Raw genomic sequence first — 22,750 nt, 5'->3', positions numbered from 1 at the left:
TCGATATGCAAATAATTATTTTAGGTACGTCCTGATTTGTAAATAATCTTTTACCATAGAGTTATTATATATAAATAACAAACTAAACAACCTCAATTATTTATAAATCAGGTCATCTCTAAAATAGTTATTTACATATCATAAAGTTTGTAAATCCCATTATTTATAAATAAATTACTTCGCCGGTAGTGTAAATTCATTATTTAGAAATAATAAATTTCACCTCGCCGAGTGTAAATTTATTATTTATAAATAATGAACTTTACTGAGTGTGTAAATTCATTATTTAGAAATAATGAATTTCACCTCGCCGACTGTAAATTTATTATTTATAAATAATGAACTTCACTGAGTGTGTAAATTCACCATTTAGAAATAATAAATTTCACCTCGCCGACTGTAAATTTATTATTTATAAATAATGAACTTCTCTGAGTGTGTAAATTCATTATTTAGAAATAATGAAGTTTCACCTCGCCGACTGTAAATTTATCATTTAGAAATAATGAATTTACCGTGTGTGTAAATTCACTATCTAGAAATAATGAAGTTTCATCTCGCCGAGTGTAAATTTATTACTTAGAAATAATGAACTTCACTGAATATGTAAATTCATTATTTAGAAATAATGAAAGTATGAATGGCTGACCCAGCGTCTCTTGCCCGGTCAATTTCGGAAGTTGTTTCTCGCGCTATAAGTGAGACAGTTAATGCTGCCCTTGCTCAGGTAGGTATGCAGCCTGAAATTCAGCAGTGGCGGATCTGGATGATGGGCCCGGGGGCCCGTTCCCCCCCACCCCACGCCTCAAATATCTATTATGTCGTTCTTATTCACTCAACAATTCGGCAGCTCACACTGCAACAGGAACAACTACTCAAAGGCCGAGGTAACAGGTAAATTTTAAGAAAAGAAACTGCTGCACGAAGAAAATAAAAATCGCTTGGCGTGTTAAGTGAAAGGTCTGATTTCTATTGAAATAGACCTTTTTCGCTTGGGCGGTTTGTTGTTCCATTACAGACCACGTGATATTCTCTAGAGAATTGTTCTTTTATTCATCTAAAAATTATTTTTTCATATACGCGCAACTATTTGAAAATTTGAAAGGAAGAATTCTCAAGAGTATCATCACATGGTCTGAAATGGGGCAACAAACCGCCCAGTCGAAAAAGGTCTATTCAACAGTGGTTTAAACGTAAATTAATTTAGCTTTCTACGTGTACGATCTTTGGACTTGCCTGGAATAGACATGTCTAGCCGTGACTTGATCAAGCCAAACAAAGTGTGTCACACAGCTATCCGTCCAAAGGTCACAAAAGTCACAAAGAATTTAACCTGCGAGCAGGCTCACGTTTGAGTCAAACGCGCGAGTGACGAAGAGGAATAGCGATCGGCGGGAAAGAGGCGCCAAGAAGTGACTTTCTCCTCTTGCAGCTTCGCCCGTCGATTTCTCGCTCTCAGCTACGCCGAGCGCGTTTGTGCTCCAACGTGGGCCTGTTCGCAGGCTACAAAAAATTATTTAAGCAAGTAAATACATTATTCGATTTCCCGATTTTAAAAGCTCTGCATTTTCTTCATGCAGCAATTTCTTGTCTTAAAATTTACCTGTTACCTCGGCCTTTGAGTAGTTGTTGTCGTTGTCGTTGTCGTTGTCGTTGTCGTTGTCGTTGTCGTTGTTCCTGTTGCAGTGTGAGCTGCCGAATTGTTGAGTGAATAAGAACTACACAATAGATATTTGAAGCGTGATTCTCGCTTAAACGCAATTATTCAAAATAAGGGGGGAAGCCTCCCCTAGATCTGTCACTGCTGAATTTCAGGCTGCATACCTACCTGAGCAAGGGCAGCATTAACTGTCTCACTTATAGCGCGAGAAACAGCCTCCGAAATCGATCGGGCAAGAGACGTTGGGTCAGCCATTCATACTTTCATTATTTCTAAATAATGAATTTACACACTCAGTGAAGTTCATTATTTCTAAGTAATAAGTTTACACTCGGCGAGATGAAACTTCATTATTTCTAAATAATGAATTTCTAAATAATGAATTTACACACACGGTTAAATTCATTATATCTAAATGATAAATTTACAGTCGGCGAGGTGAAACTTCATTATTTCTAAATAATGAATTTACACACTCAATGAAGTTCATTATTTATAAATAATAAATTTACAGACGGTGAGGTGAAATTCATTATTTCTAAATAGTGAATTTACACACTCAGTGAAGTTCATTATTTATAAATAATAAATTTACAGTCGGCGAGGTGAAATTCATTATTTCTAAATAATGAATTTACACACTCAGAAAAGTTCATTATTTATAAATAATAAATTTACACTCGGCGAGGTGAAATTTATTATTTCTAAATAATGAATTTACACTACCGGCGAAGTAATTTATTTATAAATAATGGGATTTACAAACTTTATGATATGTAAATAACTATTTTAGAGATGACCTGATTTATAAATAATTGAAGTTGTTTAGTTTGTTATTTATATATAATAACTCTATGGTAAAAGATTATTTATAAATCAGGACGTACCTAAAATAACTATTTACATATCAACGGACAAGTTCTTGTATCTTATTTATAAACAAATTTTGTGGCATTTCCAATTATTTATAAATAAGGGGAAAATGGCATAAATTCGGTCTAAATAATAAATTTACAAACGGCGCCCCATACCTTTCTTGTCGTCATTCAACTGAACCTCTCTCCTCCGCAGAGGTTCCCAATAGGACTTTCGTTGTAAAAATCCGCTGGGCAAGGTGGGTGCAGGCGCAAAAGAACGGGATCCACTGAGCGGGGAACCTCTGCCAGATGTCACGCCCAATATGGCCGCCATCTGGGGGAGGTAACTTTTCATCACATGCCATTAGGGACAGCGCGTCTCCCAACCCCAAAATGCATCGGGAACGAAAGAATATCGAGATCGAAATGTATTGTGGGCCAAAATATAATCAGACAGTGGGAGCCTGGTCTCTAACACTTGGAACGCCTGGTTAATTTCAGCTTCAAAATGCAGATAGCGACCACCAGCTAGCAGTCCACATTTTCTCGCAATATTTCTGAAAGGAAACACGAATTATCCCTCGAATGTCTCAGTCACAGAAATTTTTGCTCATCAGATCAGTTGTGCACCATGGTATTTATTATCTTGCAATTCATTGACCTATTTGTTACTAGTAAACGAACCTTAACTTGTGTTGTCTATGTAGAAATTATATGTAGTTTCTTTAATTTGCTTAACAATAATCATAACGGCTTGTAGTGTATTAAATGCAGTAATACAGAATTTCATACCGTAATCCCATTATAATTCCACACACATATCAACATTGAAAGCCTGAAAATATATAATGTAATATATAATAATATTTATCTGTTTTTTGTTTCTGTAATGTTTCAGATTTGTTGCTTAAAAACAGTATAAACTCTAGAACAATATGAAATAACTATATTACAATACTGAAATGACAGTACATGTCAGACATGTTCTCAGAGTCCAATTTTCCTGAGAATGTTACTCGAGCCATGTATGGCAAAAAAATATCAAATTAATAGTAAACTTGTTGCAAAATCAATATAGTTCGCACTGTGCCATTCACGACTTACATGTACATGGACATGCATATATCTGTGGGGGGTTCAAGTTGATAAAAATCCTACGGAAATGAGCTGATATGATCAAATATTTATGCAAAGCACGATGCCCAGTATTGTGATAGCTCACTGAAGTTAAATGTGTGAAACACAAGACTAGTTTCACCTCATGCCAATAATGATTTCACATGCTTATCCCTGTTCTATTTTGCAGAGCATCAAAAAACATGGTCTAATGTTATTATTAATACCAGCTGCTGGAATAGTCTTGAATGACTGCTCTGTCCTTTTTTTGCTAATAACAGAATGATTTCAATTGAAAGAGAACTGGCATGTTCCATATGGGTCGTCCAGAAACAGTTAGAAGCAGCTTTTAAAATTTCACTAGTCTGACTTGTAATGATTTCATATATTTTCTAGTGCAAAAATGTGTCCTACACTAAATGCTCTAAATAATGATATCATCTTCTCTATTTAGCAGAGCATCACCAAACAATTTTGCCAAGGGACCTGTAGATGCAGGTTTTCATTATCCCTGGTGATCTTTTTCATTTTGATAGAAGTAAATTATGATGATGTTCATCACAATGAAGAAGCTAAAGACCTGTGGATAACATAAGCCAATATGGCAGTAGCCTGCTAGAAGGCTAGTGTCAGGTTGCACAGTTATCTCTAGCTGTTCAAATCGTCAAGAAAACATGTACAGCCTGCTACTGATCATATCACAAGGGCCATTTTCTAGATGAAAACCTAGGTCAAAAGGTTTCTAAAAGCACTCTTCTATCTTTGTACTACACTAACCACATGTCCTGCATTTTCATGGGGCGGTGCATTTTGTTCATGTTAGAAGGAGTATTCCTTTCCAACATTGTTGTCTTTCTTTTGTTAAAGGATTTTGTGTTTGCAAACATGTGTTGTAAATATCAGAGTAGTCCTGGAAATGGGTCATGAAAAAGGGTTTTACACATAATGCTCAAATTTGTTGTCATTATGTGAATGCTTGATGATCAAAAAATCTCACTATACATTGTGCTCAAAAGATGTCGACCAGTTTTTGTCACTGTTGTGCCCACGTAATTCTAGATTCTCTTGCCTCACTGTTATGCTCAAAATAATGCCAGCACAATGTGTAAAACCATATAATGACCACTAATGGGGGTGAGGGAAAGATGGAGTGGTCATCAGTGGAAGTTGTGGCACTTCCACAATAAACAAACTAAAAATTTGTTTCACACTGACAAGAACACAGCTTCGTCTCTGCTCATGGGCGACACAAAATATAACCAGTATTGGGTCGGGCGTTGCAAGAAAATTGATTCTTTGATCACTGGACCTGTTAACCATCGGAAAAGAGGGCTGTACAAGGCTGCCACAGCTGCGTTCACCAGAGTAATAACACCACATATATCAGTGCAACTGTATAGGGAATAGTTACTGCATCGCCAGTCACATTCATGACCCTGCCAATTAGTCACACTGGGAGAGTGGGCAAGCACCAAATGACTCTTTTGTATGTTTCAACTTGTGGAATGTGCCGTGCAAAATCATTGACGACATCAATGATGTCTGGGGGAGGTTGCCAATGATTACCACCATTTTCAGGGCTGCCAATGAAAGTTTTTCCATTTCTTTGTCCCACATTCAGAGCAAAACCCAGTCTTTTTAATGGTCCAAGGTCAAACAACTTAGCTTTCCTCGTCATCTTGTTGTGGATATTAACAATGATGTTAGGGCATAGTAGCATGGTATCGTTTTACATGTCGTTAAGCTGTTTTAAAACCCACGTGACGTGATCAGTAGAGACCCAGCCTTGCGTTCCTGATGCAGCAAGATGGGCAAGCTCATCTGCAGTCAATCCTGTCAATTAGTAACAATATGATATACTTTTCATCTGGCTTTATTAAATATTTTCTAAGGGAGTGGGGTAATAGACCTCAAAAACTAGAGTTGCAGTGGGCTGCTAGCAGATAAAGATGTATATAAGTTTATAAAGTTCTAAGCGTCACTGCTTTCTAATTCAACAAAACTGTGATACTGTATTGGAGATGGCATTCCCCAACCCCCCCCCCCCTCCCCCCCAACCCCCTTTCCACCCTTGGACACCATGTCGCAAAAATTTTTAAGTGAAAAGTAACCTTTTAAATCCCTAATCGCATTTTTTCAGGTACAAAATGAGCATATCCCATTTCTATTTTACGTCATTTTACTTTTTCGGGCCCGTGCACGCATTTTCGTTTTGTTTATCTTTAAAATTACATAAACTTTATTGCATATTTTAGCCGGTTCCAGTACCAGTTCAGGATATACCTTGAAAAATGAGCCTGCACATCACGACATCACTCCACACGAAGTCATTTCTTAATTTTTCTTTAAAAAAAAAACTTACCATAACTTGGTAGCATATCGTCAGATCAGGATTGTCCCAGATCATGGCTTTGAATTTGTCGATCGCTTCCGAGGAAATTTCTCGCCGAGTTTTGGGCTGGCGAAAAGCTTTCGAAAACCACCTCATCTCAGTATTGTAAGCACTGGGTTTGCCCTGTCGACGGCTCAACTTTGCAAGGATCATTCTATACGTAAATATTGAACAATGCTTGGAGCAATTTAAGTGGAAATTTTATCCAGGATTTACCTTTCCCGCTAAAAATGATAAAATTAACCAGGCGTACTCATGTTAGAGACCAGGTTCCCGCTGTCTTGTTATATTTTAGTCCATGATACATTTCGATCTCGATATTCTTTCGTTCCCAAAGCATTTTGGGGTTGGGAGACGCGCTGTCCCTAATGGCATGTCTTTTCATCAGTATTCCTCACCGGGGTATGCCGCACATGTTTGTCGGTCAGCGAAATGGCGGCCAGATTGGAATGTCCTGTTCTGCGGTTACGCGATGTTCAAGTACAAAAAACGTATTTGGATGCGTGGAAAGCTGGAAAACTTTGTTGTCCTCATTAAGACTGTTTGTCTGAAAGTATTTTGCTATGTAGCGATGGCTTAAAGCATCACTTCAGAATTCGACATTCGCGAGACCCGCCATGTGGCGATCAAGAAATTAAAGAAGGAAAGAATATCTTAAGGAAACGTTTGGCAGATGAAACTCTGAACAACTTATTGATTCTGTCTCAAAAGAGAAGAGAACAAGTAAGGTTTCTTTGAAGTGTTGTTAAGTTCATTGATTATCGAGTACGAAATTTCCTTGCAGTGCTGCTAAACTTAAGCTTATTGGTTATATTTTTCCTCGACCAAATAAATGCTTTTCATGTGTATTTTGAAATGTACTCGATCAAATCGCTGATATATTTCCTGTAAGAAAAATATTGCTGTAAAAAGGAGCTTTCTGTTCAGCAGTATAATCAAATTCGATAAATTTAAGCTTCAGTTGAAAGACTTTTCGTTAATAAACAACAATCCGTACCAAAATATTCTTTTAAAAGCAGCACAAAAATACCACATGTAAGATATGTATTAAATTTCCTGTTTTCTTGTTTTAAATAAAGCTCAGGAATGGTTGATTCGTTGATGTGTCAGTCTTGTAAATAGTCTTTATTTGCTGGAAATCCCCTTGAAAACTTATAAATTATTCCATTTATTATTTTATTGCACAAACACCAAAAATACTTAACAGTCAAAATAACTTCAACTAAATACATACAGTTGCAGTTAATTTTCATCTTTAACGTTGCATAATTATTTATTAAACTCGCTGATCACCTGTCTTCTATAACAATCCAGAATTCAGCTCATTATGAATCATTCACCATTGAATTCAATGATGAATGTTTTGCCTTAGTGGCAACACACGAGAAAGAGGCAGCAAAGCTGTTTGGCCTTTACCTTTGGCGTAAAGGAGTATTGAACTGGCTGGAGGCTGGAAATAAACCTGTAACAGTTGCCGTGAAGAACAAGTGGTTGGAGTCAACATTTGCCTTGTGGCGAAATAAGGAAAAAATCTATGCAGAAGCCACGTTTCATAAAAAGGTAGCTAGAAAGATAAATGGGGTAATTGTCTTTGTCCCACTCCAAATTTAATTGTGGATGAAAATATGAAAGACATACCATAGAATAAAACAATGCATTCTGTTTGTTGTTGGATGTTTTAAATTTTTATTCTTTCATTTTAACTTTTAACTAAATTAACATACACAGAGTAGAATTTTGAGACTTTCAGAACTGCACCTAAAACATACAATTTTTACCCATAAAGACAAGATTATTTTCTGACTACTCTGGGTGAGTGCTGTAAAATTCTATCCTAACACTAGTATTTAAAATTAAGTACTTTTAAAGAAATTAAAAAACACCATTTCACAAATTATCCTTACTGGTCTCAAACATTTTCATGAGTACTAGTTGGGAGAACTTGTATACACATCAAGACATAAGTAAATATTCATCATTGGAGATCATTTCTTTAATTCTCATTACCTATGTGTTACAATTCACTGATAACAGGAGAACATTGACCAGCAAATTAATTAAAATTAACCTCTGTTTGCCCAGATATATTCTATTCTTTTTGGCCAATTTTCTTGTTGAAATCAGCCACTGCCATGCCCCCCCCCCCTTAAAAATACCTTCACCATCTTCAAAAGAACTGCTTCATGTGGCAAACATAATCTTTTGTCTGCTATTTAAATTGTAGTTTCAGGCAAGTCCACTACCTACTCCTGCACCTGAAACCCAGCCAGTTCATGCTGGAATTATGCAAGGGGTTCCAGATGCCGTGTCTAAAGAAGATGAACCTCTCCATGTCATGAAGACAGTTTTCGGATATGATTCCTTCCGTGAGGGACAACAACAGGCCATCCAAGCCATAGTTGAGGGCAAAGACTGTGTAATATTGATGCCCACTGGGGGAGGCAAAAGCTTAATTTTTACTATTGCTTCCATAATTAAGCAAGGTCTAACTGTCATTATTGAACCTCTAAAATTTTTAATGGAAGAGCAGGTTGCTGCTCTGAGGGAAAAAGGTGTGTCTGCCTGTTACTTTAACTCTTCACTCACAGACACAGAGATGGATTTTGTAGTTCACAGTCTTACTCGGTTTAGGTCCCAATATGTTATGCTTTTTACTAGTCCAGAATGTATTTTTAATGTAAGACTTCAAAATGTCTTATCTAACTGGAAAGGCAATAGCCGGCTGGCCTTCATTGCCATTGATGAAGCTCATTGCATTGATTCCTAGGGAGTTGGCTTCAGACCAGATTTCACAAGACTAGGAGAACTAAAAAAGTTTGGAACTGCAATGGCAGCTTTTACTGGAACAGCAACACCCCATACTTTGCAGGTAGTTATTGACAGCTTAAAACTCCAGCAGTGTACTGTAATCAAGACATCTTTTATGAGAAAGAACCTGTTTATTGAAGTGCAAGAGAAGAAAGACAATGCAAAGAAACAAGTGGCCACAATACTACAGGAGAAATTTCAGAATAGTTGTGGAATTGTTTACTGTGCAAGGCGTCAGGATGCAATGGACATGGCTCAAGAGCTAAAGAAACACAACATAAGTGTCACATATGTCCATGGCACCCTAAGTGATACTGACAGAAAGAAACATGAAGAACTGTGGAGCAATGGCAATGCCAAAGTTATGTGTGCAACAAAGTGCTTTGGAATGGGAATCAATAAAGAAGATGTACGATTTGTCGTTCACCTAACATTCCCAGAATGCCTTGAAGACTATTACCAGGAAATTGGAAGGGCTGGGAGAGACAGAAATCCTGCAACATGCATTGCTTTGTTCAAATTTGAAAACCGGTCTTTTCATCTGCATAACATCAGTAAAATTCAAGATGAAGGTAACAGAAATGAAAGGTACAATAAACTCAATCAATCCAGCTATTTCTTTTACAACTCTAATGTGTGTAGGCATGTGGGTCTACTATCATATTTTGGGGAAGATGATTCAATCCCTTGTGAGGAGGCATGTGATGTGTGCACAAGAGGACCTGTAGCAGAGGAAATACAAAGTGACAAGACAGAACTTGCCAAAATTGTCATCCACTGTCTGATAGAAATGCAGCCACTTGGCCATGGAAAAGTGACTGTTACTTTGCTTTCTCAAGTTTTAATGGGATCTGCATCAGCTGAGATCTTAACTAATGGTTTGGATAAACTTACCAGTTATTGCAAGGCTAAGGAATTTTTACCAGGAAGAAATGGAAGAAAGCTGTTGGTAAAATTCATATACTGCCTTATTCTTAAAGGTTTCCTCAAAGAGAAAATTGATGGAGCATCTTCCAACATTCTCTTAACTGTTGGTGATGTAAATGGCATACTATCAGGATCAGACATGTTGACCTGAACTAAAACATAATTAGCCTCAGTAAGAGCTTAACCCTTTAAACCCCATAATCAACATACAAATTCTCCTTGATCTCTGCACTTTTAATTTGCTGTTTCTGCAGTTATGAGAAATTTTTGTTTCAGTTTGAAGGTAAATTCTCTTTGGTGATTGACTTAATATTGATATTGCAAGGAGAAATTTGAAGTTGATCACACTAGGGCCTTAAAGGGTTAATGCAGCACAAAAAATCCTGAACTTGTATCCATGACTGTTTTAATGATCCCCCTGGGGTCATGCAAACAGTTGACAATAATTTCATGTAAATACTCGAAAGACCAAAAAAGTACATCCTGAGTGATTAACTGGGTTTGCTGTTGTCAGCTTTAAATAACTAAGTTTTCTTTGGTCCAAGGTTATTGACTACTGGTACACAATTCTTCTTTATTTGCACCTTCCCAACAATCTGACTATCATTAGAGCACCTAGGAATAGCTTCTACATGTAAAATGATAGAATTAACCTTCAAAAAATTTGAGGGAAACTTAAGAAATAATTATTATAAATTGTGTGACTTCCTGACTTGCAATTGGCTCTATTTATTGTGTTGTTCCAGAAAACATCCATACCCCTCCTGCAGAAGGTTTTTTATCCCCTCAAATTTGTAATGACCTTCTGTGAGGTGGGTATATGAATATTTTCTTGAACTGCACATTTTCTGTCTGTAAAAGACACTTGGCAATTAAGTACTTCATGTTACACTTTGTTAGCCTTTTAAGCAGTGGATAAATACTTTCATAATTGTAAAACTTCACACTGCAAATTTCAAACTTAATTTGTCAAAAGGTCAAAGTGTAGGTCAGGAAAGGATTCATACAGCTTATCCTTGAATTTCTCTGCAACCTTTTTGGTGCCCTTCTCATTGACATCCAAATGACATTTTTGAACTTTACCACTTGGTTTGCCACTGCCTTCAAGAGTATACACATCAGGGGGGTCATCCGATTGAACTCCATTGAAGTATCCATTTTTTAAGCAAAACCACGTGCCTTTAAGCTGGTCTAGGAAAGAGTTTGGAACAGAATGTCTTTGGGTGGTGTGCTCATCAAAACCTTGTTTGGAGGAATATGCTTTCCTGACAGCTTTAAACAGATCAATACTAGACATTATCCTTTCACACATCTTCACTGAGGTATGTCCTAGAACGGAAAATTACAGACATATTACATAAGTGAGGTTTTTTTTTTCATATTTATAATAATTTCTATACTATGACAATGTTCTGACAACTACTTAAAGACTAGACATTTTAAGTGATAGAATTTTTTTTTTTGATATTTCATGTTCAATAGGTGTCCACAACATTAAAAGAGAGAGTGCCTTGCTTGGCCATCTTTACACAAAAATAAAGTTTGATCAAATGAATTCATTTTTGTAAGGTATTTGATTGGTGATGATAACGATAGTTATTTATAACATAGCTAGCAGAGGCTTGCAATCAAATACCTCCATTGTGCTCACTAAAGCATGAACCAGTTGTTAACTGGCAAATATATATGATTATTTAATTCATTCACAACTTATCTTTAGACCTGTGAGCTATATGAAATTTACAAAAGTTGACATGACAAAAATTGTTACAAAGCTGAAATTTTCCCCCAAGAACACATGCTCTTAAGTTCGCATGACATGTATCAATAAAACTGTTTCCTGCTATACATTGTAGTCTGGGCAACATTACAAAATCCATGACGTCAGAGGGTAACAGTACACATTTGCCTGCAAATGTTGAGGGCCATCCTTATGTATTAATTATGAATTATAACAAATCACTTACTCCCTTAGGAAATCAATTAGTTAACTTTGTTTTCCTCGAACAAAATTAACTGTTTTCCCTCAGGACCAGTCATTTAGTATCAAGTGTATTCAACTGAGTGTCAAATTTGAATTAATTTCATCACTCAGACAATTTTCCCATATGATTAGGGCACTATTGTGCTGGTTGGTCAGGACCACCTGTCATATCATTACAACTGAACTGCTCTTACCTGACACATAGATCTTGAGTGGCTGAACTATTTCAGCTTCCACAAATGCATCCAATTCCATGGCTCCCCCTTTCTTTCCAGAAAGGTTAACTGCACAATTCTTTTGAAGCAATTTGCAGAATGCCAAAGGCCATTTTCCAAGAAAATTGACAACATGAGCAAATGTTTCTGTGAAATAGTTCTTGAAATTCAAATGAGCATAAGTGGGCAACTGCAGAATATAGCAAACCTCTCTTGCTTGGCCTAAAACATGTGATGTGGAGATGTCAAACAGTTCAAGGAGAGGCCCATAGTACAGGAACATTCTTGAATAGTACCTGAAAGCAACATTCCTTTCACTTGATTGCTCTATCCATTTAATGAATGCATCATATAGCACATCATTGTGGTTCCCTGACTTTCTGAGGCTAGCTGACCTATCTCTCGGACCTGGATAACAGTCACTTTTAGCAAATTCAATTACAGCAGCTATTCCATATGACCTAGCACAGTCTTGTACTGCTTCTTTTATTCGATCTTGATTTCCTGTCTCAAACATTTTCTTCTTGAAAACATCAGAAATGAGCTTTGGTCTCTTCATTACCTTGTTGGCAATGTAGTGGAATCCACCAGGTCCTTGTTCTTTAAAACAGGCTTCACAAAGGTATCCTTTTGTATGCAGATCACCTGGTATTATCCCTGCCCACTCGTAAGCTGAAGCTCTCCCCATCACTCCCCTGATAGTTTTGCAGGTGCCTTGATCTCCTACTAAGCCTGTAACAAATCCTTCCGAGTTACGATCCACCTGTGATACTGGTTCATCAGATCCATCCCTGATCAAAATATCTGTTCTCTTAAAGGAGTCATCATAACCTGATATGTCATCATCCTCATTATCTGACGTTTGTGGGTTCAGTACTTCATATATTTCAGCTAGTTGCATTTGTTCTGCAATTTTAAGTGGGCATGGAATATTTGTGAACAAAGGCCCTCTCACACAAGCTCTGTGATTAACCAGAAGTTCACTGACCTGTTTGTTTTTCTTTATCACTGCTATTACAAGACGTGTTGCACCACACATTTCTTTTGCATTTGGGTTGCAGCCAGCTTGCATAAGACAACAAGCAAGGTCATAGTTTCCTTGTTCCACAGCCATATGTAACAAGGTACGGCCAAGATGGTCTCTAACATCCTGCAGGTTAATGTTGCTCAAGTCTTGAATAACACGTTCCACTGAATCACTTTGTTTAGATTCCCACACCTTATCTGCAATGTTATTATACAGCTCAGTGAAAACTTGATCACACTTTGCAAAGCGACTCTTAGCTTGCTGAATAGTTGTTCTATTTTCATCATCAGAATCACCTGCAAGCTCATCATCACCATCATCATTTGTGGTTAACTCTTGAGAACTGTCAAACTCTTTTTCTGTTGCCTCCAAGGTTTTTAATAAGTCAGCCATTTCATCTCTGTGTTCATACAACATGATTAAAAACTCAACATGTTCCCTGGCTTTTTTAAGGCTGAAATTCCTGTTCCTTTTGTCAAATGGCAATGTTTCCAGTTTGTCCACTTTATTGCAAAGGCCAAATTCCTCAGCAAACTGATCTAGAATCACACTTGTTCCTGTAAGGGTTGCATTATTTTCTAATGACAGAGGTAATATGTGAACATCAGTCTTCACTGTGGACATACTTGTGTCAAAAATGTTTTCAATGCTGGGAATGCTCAGTTTCACATTCTGTTGGGTACAACCATCAGCATTTGACAACCACTGGTTACATTGTTTTTCATTCATTTCACAAATGGGTTTTTCATGTGGTGGAATCTTGTTCAATCCATCATAAAGCAACTGGAGAATGTAACTTTTACTGAACTTCTGCCAAATTAAAAAATGTTCATTACAGTTTTCCAATTGTATATTGTTAGCATTCCACCCTACCACATTGTCCTGGCTCTGCAGTGAAGTGTCAGGTGTACTCAACAAATCTTCAATGCCAGTGATGTCTGGGTTTAGTAATCCTCTAACAGTGAAGTTCCACATGTTCACCTTTGGCACCTTAAACAACCTATGGTGTCTTTGATATCCCCTGTGAATGTTCACATTGTCCAATAGCAAAAACAAGGGTTTCTCTGCTGGTATATTAGAGTGCAGTTTGTCAAACTTTTTCCTGTTGTACCTGTCCAGGAATGACATAAGAGTGTCCCAGTGAAGAGTTAATCCAACTTTATTCAGCATATTGACCATTCGTGTACCAGCTCCATAAGCAACCAGAAGAATTGTAAAAACTAATGTTACATCATTTTGGCACTGATTGTTTCTCAGGCTTATTAATAGGCTTAGAGAGTGAACTGCTCCTTTCTCCTTTCTCCTGTCATCACTTGGAAAGAGAGTCTTAACAATGTCAAAGAGAAAGGGAAACTTCTCTGCAACATTGTTTACAAGATCTGTAAAAATCTCCTCATTGATAAAGACTTCCTCACCACTTCTCAATCCAAAACTTAATGTTTTTGATAACAAGTCTACCTCCTCTGTAAGTTTTGTTTTCTCTGACTGAGAAAGTGTGGATGACTGATCAGTTCTCATTAAAAATTGAATTTCACGCTCATAGATCTTGTCAAGTAATTCTGATTTAGCAGTTAACAATTCAGTTTCCGTTTTGTAAGCCAACAAAAGTGCTTGCAAGGCATTAGTCTCTCCAGCAGTTACCTTGGCAATAATATCCTCCAGAAGATCATTTCCTCTTTTTCTTGACTCAGCAATAAGGGCTTGTACATTAGCTATTTCACTATCCACAGTAACTGTTCCTGATTTATCATCTTCACAGTTAAAAGAAACTGCTTTTCTGATGTTAGTATAAACCCCTTTTCTTTTATTTAATTTGGAAGAGGGGAATGTTTTTGTTACAGCACGTGTGGCCAGCCCTTTCTCTTCTTTGTTTAACTGTAAAGCACTGAGAATGGATTCTTGTGTGGCTTGTTTCCCTGGACTTTCCACAAACCTTTCTTGGAGAACAGAAGAAAACGTTTCTTTCCTGTCCTTGTAAAATCGTCCACTTAAATTCTGTCGAGACCGTTTACTGGTGGGCTCAACCTTCGATGGTGTTAACTGTCTTTTCTGTGGGTCATCTAAAAAACCAAAGGAGGTTGTGAGGTTTTCGTTTAAAGGATTTACACATGGCAAAATGGCCACCAAAAGCACATAAAGCACTTAAAATAGAGCATTTCAATAACACAGCATATATATACAAAAGGAGATACGGCCGGATGTAGAAAAAAATTAAATAAGATTGAAACGGATTGCGATACCGATTTTTTGAAAAACTAGTAGACGGAACAGTTTTCAAAGTTTAAATCGTTTGTTTGTAACTTTTTATATGCTTAATTGTTACTTCCGAGAGACAGATTTGTTTGTAACGAAGCTATGGCTTTGTAAAGTTAGTGAACTAAAGGCCGAAATTTAATAAACGAAATGCAGCTAGTAGGGATAAAAGACAAAAAGAAGACATAGAAGAGGAATATTTACCTTCAAGAGACATCTCTTGGAAGGAAATGTCAAGCGCTTCCTCTCTTGCTTCCGCCATTTTGACATTTGACCTCCAAAAAACAACGTACTTGTCACTACTCCCCATAGTTTCAGCCAGGTTCCAGGGGGGGCTTCGGAGAACAATATTTTTGCTGTTTTTTGCGAAAATATGTAACGTTGTCTGGAAAATAACGATTGCTAATTGTAGTAGCATACCTAGCGCTGATTTTTGCCAAGTTTCAAGCTCGCAAAGTCCGCGAGGGCTGAGAAATTGATCAATGTACCAGAAAACGACAAGCTTCTGGCAGAGGCTCTCGCGGCCGCTCTCGCCATTTTATTACGCCTACACTCACTACGTACAGCGGACTCTCCCCACCTAAAACCTGTCAGAGCCTCTGCCAGGAGGGAGAGGTCAACTTTGCTTGGGTTGCCATGCGATTGCGCGCCCGATGCCATTATGACGTCACTCGTGAGCCAGCCCGTGAAGTTTCAATGGCCGCTAAAAAATGACACCACAAAAGTTTTTCATCCGATGATTACTCAAAGAATTTGAAAGAAAGCGATCAACAGACAACAGGAATAAGATAACCTATTAATATTGTGTCCAAAAATACCTTGGATTTTAAAAATTAGATGTCGGAAGGCTCAAAAACACGCAAAATTTGGAGATCGCTCAATTGAAAACGCGATTGAAAAGTGAAGCTTCGCGCCCGTTCCCTGGGCGATATCTGGAGAACCCAACGATGAACAGCACGAACACAAAAATGTGATCTTGATATGGTTTAAAACGTTTGAATGGTGATGAAAACGAATCATTTAACATATGCATAAAAATGATCAGTGGGTTTAAACCCATTATTTTGTAGACGATAGCGTGGAGGACCTGCTGATCAACACTCGAAACCCTCGAAATATGAGAAAGTATTCGTTGGAAAATGCTCCCTTACAAAGACATTTGAACTATCAAGTCATATGCTGGGTTGGAAATTAAAGTAAATAATGTACCAAGGAATTATTTTTCTGCGCTAAATTATCCGAAGAACTGTCAACGATAACATTTTCTTCAGCGAGGCCAACCAACTGACGCAAGCCGAGCACACGTGTGGATATTTTAGGTGGTAAAATGATATACTATCACTGTACGGGAGACCTAGATGAAACGGATGATATTCAGAATAACATGGATGAGACCTCTTGGTAGAAAGGTGCTTTATTTCATGTCAAAATGTTTGTCAAATATGAGATAGGAGCAGGATCTGTTTCCTCGGGCGTCCGCATGCAATGCAAAGCTATTTCTTGTCTCGCACCTCTCACAAGAAAGGTATCCTAAACTGGTGCTTTGGGTTCTAATTTTTTTTTAATATCACAGTGAGTTCAATTAAACTTGTATAGGCTGTAAAATAAAACTCAAAGGATGTTACATGGAAGAACTAAAAATTACAGAATCTAGTTCCCAGCATCAAGTGAGTTAAAGAGGAAAGAATAATGGCAATAAGAGTTACCTTATCCAGGAGAAACTTGTAACGCCAAAATGACTTATTGCCAAAACAAAGAGTTCAGTAAGGAAGGTTAAGACAAAGCTGGAAAGATCAATATCTGGTGATCTCTTATTATAACCAAACCCCTTGTTTTCTAATAGCATCTGTCTTGAGAAACTGTAATAGCTTTACTGCCTCTAAGTTTGAAATGATAATCAGTTATTTTCTTTATACTTTATGCTTTTAAATTGTATCATAAATCTTACGTAAATAAAGATAGCTTTAACTATTGTTTTACATTAAGTTTAAACTGACCTACAAAGAAATATTCTAGAGAAAAGTGTCACAGAGGTTGTACTTGTAAACATGAACCCACAGTCTGATTTCTCCTCAGCGCCATCCATCCCAGGTTCCCTGTTGCTTTTTGCATTGATGAGTTTATTATTGGCTTCAAGAGAATGATAAGCGTACATTTTCAGCAAATAACAAAAAAAACCCACAAGACTGGGTTTTAAAATATGTTTAACTGATAGTACAATGACAACAAATAGATAGCTTTCCATGGTGGTTGCGAGTATTGCCAGAAATGGGGCCACCTCAAATGGTCTTGCAAAGGTGGTGGAGGATGGTAACGTAAGGTTTAAAAAGATCAAATACGACTCCTGTTAATAATCACCAGTTGAAAATTGGAGTTAATGTCCCTGCCCCTTACCACAAGAAGAACAGCACACGGGGTTGGGCCTCAAACGAGCAGTTTAATGTAATGTATATATTGGGACACAAAACAAACTGCTAGGGGTAGGGAGGGTTAAGGGAAACAGCTAAACGATCGAACTTAACAGCAATAAGCGAGTGTACAATGTGATATGATGCTAGCACGTGCCGGCTACATTAAACTATATTAACAATATTAACATCACTTAATGTCCCTGCCCCTTACCACAAGAAGAACAGCACACGGGGTTGGGCCTCAAACGAGCAGTTTAATGTAATGTATATATTGGGACACAAAACAAACTGCTAGGTGAACGCGAAAGCGTTGGACCTGTAATCGAGACAAGGCATCAGAAGCAGAATTTAGTATCCCAGGGATGTGCACAGCCTTCAATACAATGTTAAACTTGGCGCAGATGAAGAAAAGATAACGGACGAGGGACATAATGTGGCGACATTTGCTGGAACCGGAGGTCAGAATGCGCACGACTGATTGATTGTCACAATGAAACAAAAGACTTTGTGAGGTTAGGGAGGGGGCCCAGACTGTCATGGCCATGGTGATGGCATAAAGTTCTTTGTACGTTATGGAGCGACGACTGGGGATACCGACTTCATTAAAGGTTGCACAGAGCCAAGCGGTGCCAAATAAGGCTCCAAAGGACTCGGCACAGGCATCAGTAAACAGGTGTAGGCACGCGTTGCTGAGCCACTGTTCATCATAGAACAAACTGCGACCATTCCAATCAGAGAGAAATGACAGCCACCATTCGACGTCTTTGAAGAACCACTTAGTAAGACGGATATGATGGCTCGGGTGGGATCCTTTGGACAAAAGTTCGATCATTCGACGAAGAAACGTTCTACCTGGTCTGCATACGGAGCAGATGAAGTTGAGTTTCCCAATGAGGGACTGGAGCTGTCTCTTTGTGCAGGAGGCTTTGGTTTGCCACATTCGAAGTAAGTTGAGAGTCTCGTCCAGACGGGTCTGTGAGATGCGCGCCTCTTGAGCAATGCTATCGAGTTCGATACCCAGTAGTTCTAGGGTAGTGCATGGCACAACAGTCTTGGCAGGATTTGAATTGAAGCCGAGATCTGCACAGGTACTGAGCATGAGATCTAAGTTGGTTTGGCAGAGGGGGTCTGGGGCAGGGGGGCCACAGGTCCAGAAGTCGTCCAGGTAGTTCCAAACGGGGCTGGCCCCACGGTCGCGCATGGTGAACGATAAGATATCCACGTACTTGAGGAAGAGTGCGGGTGAGCTGCGCAATCCGAAAGGCAAAAAGGCATCGACAAAGTAAGCAGTGGTGAGTGTGCCATTAATGTCAATTTGCCATGTGGAGCCAAGGAGCTCCCAGTCTTCGCGACGCACTAAAATGTGACGAAAGGCATCAGATAAATCAAGTTTACTCATTAATGCGCCTTTTCCATGGAGTTTAAGTTGTGAAATCGCGCGGTCAAGTGTGTCGTAGGTACAGGAAAACAGTTCTTTGGGAATGCCATCGTTGACAGAGTGAGCGGCGGGCCATGATAGATCGTGAATTATGCGCCATTTCGTAGGCATCGAGTGCTTTTTAGGAATAGCGCCCATCGGCGATCCGACAAAGTTAGCAAAGGGCGGTGTAAGAAAAGGACCAATCTTACGATTAAGACAAAGTTCGCGTTCCAGTTCTCTCGCCACCGCCTCGGGGTTTGTTGATGCTGATAAATGGTTATCATAGATCTGACTGTAACGGTTTCCGGAGAAACCGATGTTTACTCCAGAACGAACGTCGTGTAATAAATCATTTGCAAGCGTTTGATCAGGGTAACGTGATAAGCAGTCCGTCCAGGTATCAAGATTGAAGGGTGAATTAATGTCCGGTAACGTATTTACAATCGGCCAGAGAGTGCTCCCCCCGGCAAGCCTTGCAAACGTGGGCGCGCTTGCACTCAGTTCCTTGTTGGCAAGAATTGCGCTGAAACAAGTTGCAGCCTTCTTTGCCGTTGCTTGTGAACCACTTGTCGTATTTCCAGGCGTAATTTTGCTGGCTTGCGTCTGGGCGCGGGCGCGAGCTAATTTTCTTCGCGCCTTGATTTTCCTCCAACGCGGTTTTCGCACGAAAAAGGCAATCACGCACCAAATGATTCGGGGATTTACAACGCTGACAAGAGACGCCTTCTCTCCTGACGGCGGACGAGTCGAGAATTGTTGTGTACAACGTCGTGTCAACGGTGTCGAAGCGTGCAGAGGTATTTAGAGTTTGGCTGAGACGAAATTGGACATCGTAATTGTAAACGGCGCTCCACACGAATTTCCTGTTCGCTTTTTGAATCACGTCACGGTAGCGGGCGAGTTCCTTGTAACGAAGTGGTGAGACATCCATCACGAGCGCCTCATAAATGTTCCACGCCTCGAGCCACGAGTCGAACGATTCGATAGTTACGTTCTGGGTCGCGCTTGCTTTCCGATCGCCGGTTCCAGAGATAACATCGCCACATGTGTCGGGCTTAACTTTGAGGCGGGGAAGGAGATCGAGAAAATCAACATAAGCGCCAGCTTTTACGGCTTGAAGTACGGTACCTGCAATTGGTTGGCCAGAGCCACTGTGTGAGCCAGATGGAGGTTGCTGTGTCATCTGGATGGGGGAGTTGTTGTCTTTGTTGTCGGCGCGAGCGGACGGTTCGTGTGTTGAGGCACCGCCCCCAATTTTATCCTTGGTTGTTGTTAGTTCGGTTACCGTGTCGCGTAGTGTTTGCTGCTCGAGCTGCAAGGCTTCCACTTGGCTCGACAAAGCTCGTATGGCTTGGAGCAAGGCGTCCTGCTTATCGCCAGAATCAGGAGCGAGTTGTTTCTCCTCTTCGACGGGCGACTCCTCCATGGTGCCGTCGCTATCAGGATCTCGTTCTTCGGGTCCTTCGCAGTGTTTTCCCATTGCTGCAAAATCGTGCTTATCTTTCGGTGTTCCGCAACCGGGGCATTTATTTTTGCGTTTGGATTTGCTTTTCGAAGACATTGCGTTGAAACGAACCGGTACAAGTCGAAGAGAGCAAACAGCTAAACGATCGAACTTAACAGCGATAAGCGAGTGTACAATGTGATATGATGCTAGCACGTGCCGGCTACATTAAACTATATTAACAATATTAACATCACTAAATGTTTATATCACCTCCCTTCCCTCTTTGGTTTTTGCATCGCCCATAACTCTTTTCAACAGAAAATGTAAACTAAAAGATAAATTTCCTAATGAGATCTAACACCAGGAACTCAATATGTATTTACGATTAACAAAAGTAACTCTCACAATTAAACAATCCAACCCCGTCCACCTTTAAGTCCCGTCCAAGCAGATACAATGCGGTAATGTACATGCAGCTAATATCATAATTTATAAAACATAAAATAGCTCATTTCAATGTATTGAATTGAGGTCTTCAGATTCACATAAAGAAATTTTTTCGGCACCCTCACCTGTTGAGAAAGTGAAACACAAGTCACCCTTGGCAACATAATCAGGGTAACCCTGGTAACTATGATAAAGTTGGGTCTGATAGGGTTGTCTCCAGTACCCAAGACCATATAAATGGGGCCTTATACTCTCCTCTGGAGAAGCTCCCCATGGAAACTGAATATACTCGAAAATACCAGTGTACGGTCTAAGCAGCATGAAAGAGGCCTACGCAGAGGAGAGAGGGCCTTGTATGTCCATATATTTAAAGAAAAGTCTTACAAGACTAGACTGCAAACCAAGGATAAAATGTAGACTGCAGGCTTTTTAAGAATATCATATTCCCATTTTCATTTATAGAAAGAATGAGCTAACCTTACATCGGCTAACATGAGCTGTATATTTCAGGCCAACCGGAGCACTTAGCTCTCTATAAAAGGAAATAGGATATTTCTTAAAAAGTCTGCAGTCTGCATATTCATTTTATCCTCTGTCTGTATTTTAACCACCGTTGTGCAGTAGGCAGGCTTTAGGTCTTATTTAAATAATGAAGCCTAAGTTCTTGTCTGTGAAAGTTCTCATTTCCATCATTGTGGATATTTCTGTTTGCTAGGCCTGTTGCAGAACATGTGCCGAACACGAGATCGCAGATATTTCATACTCAAATGAACTGATCATTTTTACTACCGATTCTTCAAAATCATCTTCAATTACAGTGTTTTCCTACACATATAAGCTCTTCTGTGACCACGTTACACGTTTCTTTAAGTTACCGATCACGTAAAAAAGGCAATTTTACGGGGCGAATGGTCAAAATTTTGCCCCACATATTTCCACCGGAGAGCGATGACTGTAACACTTTAAATACACTTTATGCAAGATTTTTCACTTATAATTAAAATCTACTTACTTCTCAAGAAAGAAAAATGATAATTACTGCTTGAGATCCAAATACAACACCATTTAAAGCTGGAATGATTGGAGAAATGCGCCTCAAAAAGTTGTATCAACTAGAGGTAACGCCGCCATTTTTATGGCAAGCCGTTTGTAGCAAAATTAAATCCTTGCAATGTATGTTTAATCCTTTAAATAACGGTTTTATTTAAAGATAGAAAAAGGCATTCAATGCAGTGGTAAATAAAATTTTGGTTCAATTCAGTCTTTTAATTTTCACAATTCAATCCAATACCTGGAATATTGATTCAGTCCAATGCCTAAAATATTGATTCAATCCAATACCTAAAATATTGATTCAATCCAATACCTGGAATATTGATTCAATCCAATACCTAAAATATTGATTCAATCCAATACCTGGAATATTGATTCAATCCAATACCTAAAATATTGATTCAATCCAATACCTGGAATATTGATTCAATCCAATACCTCGAATATTGATGCAATCCAATACCTGAAATATTGATTCAATCCAATACCTGAAATATTGATTCAATCCAATACCTCAAATATTGATGCAATCTTCCTGGGCCGAGTGCGGCCAACAGGAACGAGAGTAACTGAGCACTAGAGAGCACTGAAAACATGGCGGGCGAAGGAGAACTAGATTTAGAAGTTGAGTTTCCTAAGTTTCTTGCAGACATTTTGGATAAAACGGAAATAATTTTTGAGAATTTTGGCTCAGAAGTTGCAGAAGCACACGCCGAAGTTCTTGATCAAACCA

At 38.8% G+C, this 22,750-nt stretch overlaps 4 protein-coding genes and 1 long non-coding RNA gene across 5 annotated transcripts; 1 reads left to right on the top strand and 4 right to left on the bottom strand.

The window, feature by feature from the left end:
* Nucleotides 1-3,135: 3,135 nt before the first annotated feature.
* LOC149112179 (uncharacterized) lies at nt 3,136-6,575 on the bottom strand. The gene is made up of 2 exons (XR_016207312.1): nt 5,996-6,575; nt 3,136-5,466 (listed from the first exon to the last, which is right to left on the bottom strand). It is a non-coding gene; the product is annotated as an uncharacterized LOC149112179 (long non-coding RNA).
* Nucleotides 6,563-11,315, top strand: LOC149112178 (uncharacterized). Its single transcript, XM_089289927.1, has 3 exons — nt 6,563-6,748; nt 7,340-7,585; nt 8,793-11,315. The coding sequence occupies exon 3, from the start codon at nt 8,853-8,855 to the stop codon at nt 9,909-9,911; it is 1,059 nt and encodes a 352-aa protein (XP_089146053.1). The 5' UTR covers nt 6,563-6,748; nt 7,340-7,585; nt 8,793-8,852; the 3' UTR covers nt 9,912-11,315.
* On the bottom strand, nt 7,683-14,698 carry LOC149112177 (uncharacterized). Its single transcript, XM_089289923.1, has 2 exons — nt 11,939-14,698; nt 7,683-11,089 (listed from the first exon to the last, which is right to left on the bottom strand). Exons 1-2 carry the CDS (start codon nt 14,502-14,504, stop codon nt 10,722-10,724), a joined length of 2,934 nt encoding a protein of 977 aa, XP_089146049.1. The 5' UTR covers nt 14,505-14,698; the 3' UTR covers nt 7,683-10,721.
* An 85-nt stretch (nt 14,699-14,783) lies between these two features.
* LOC149112176 (uncharacterized) lies at nt 14,784-19,869 on the bottom strand. Its single transcript, XM_089289926.1, has one exon. It carries the CDS (start codon nt 19,224-19,226, stop codon nt 17,892-17,894), a length of 1,335 nt encoding a protein of 444 aa, XP_089146052.1. The 5' UTR covers nt 19,227-19,869; the 3' UTR covers nt 14,784-17,891.
* LOC149112175 (uncharacterized) lies at nt 14,784-20,769 on the bottom strand. The gene is made up of 2 exons (XM_089289928.1): nt 20,199-20,769; nt 14,784-17,369 (listed from the first exon to the last, which is right to left on the bottom strand). The coding sequence occupies exons 1-2, from the start codon at nt 20,629-20,631 to the stop codon at nt 17,227-17,229; spliced, it is 576 nt and encodes a 191-aa protein (XP_089146054.1). The 5' UTR covers nt 20,632-20,769; the 3' UTR covers nt 14,784-17,226.
* Between the last annotated feature and the right edge of the window lie 1,981 nt (nt 20,770-22,750).

This window comes from Orbicella faveolata, unplaced genomic scaffold, assembly GCF_042242905.1.
Source record: "Orbicella faveolata isolate gen_17 unplaced genomic scaffold, um_ofav_v1 contig_2, whole genome shotgun sequence".
In the NCBI taxonomy this organism is placed as follows: Eukaryota; Metazoa; Cnidaria; class Anthozoa; order Scleractinia; family Merulinidae; genus Orbicella; species Orbicella faveolata.
Note: the sequence above shows the minus strand (reverse complement) of the source record. Positions and strands in the feature narration are given on the sequence as shown.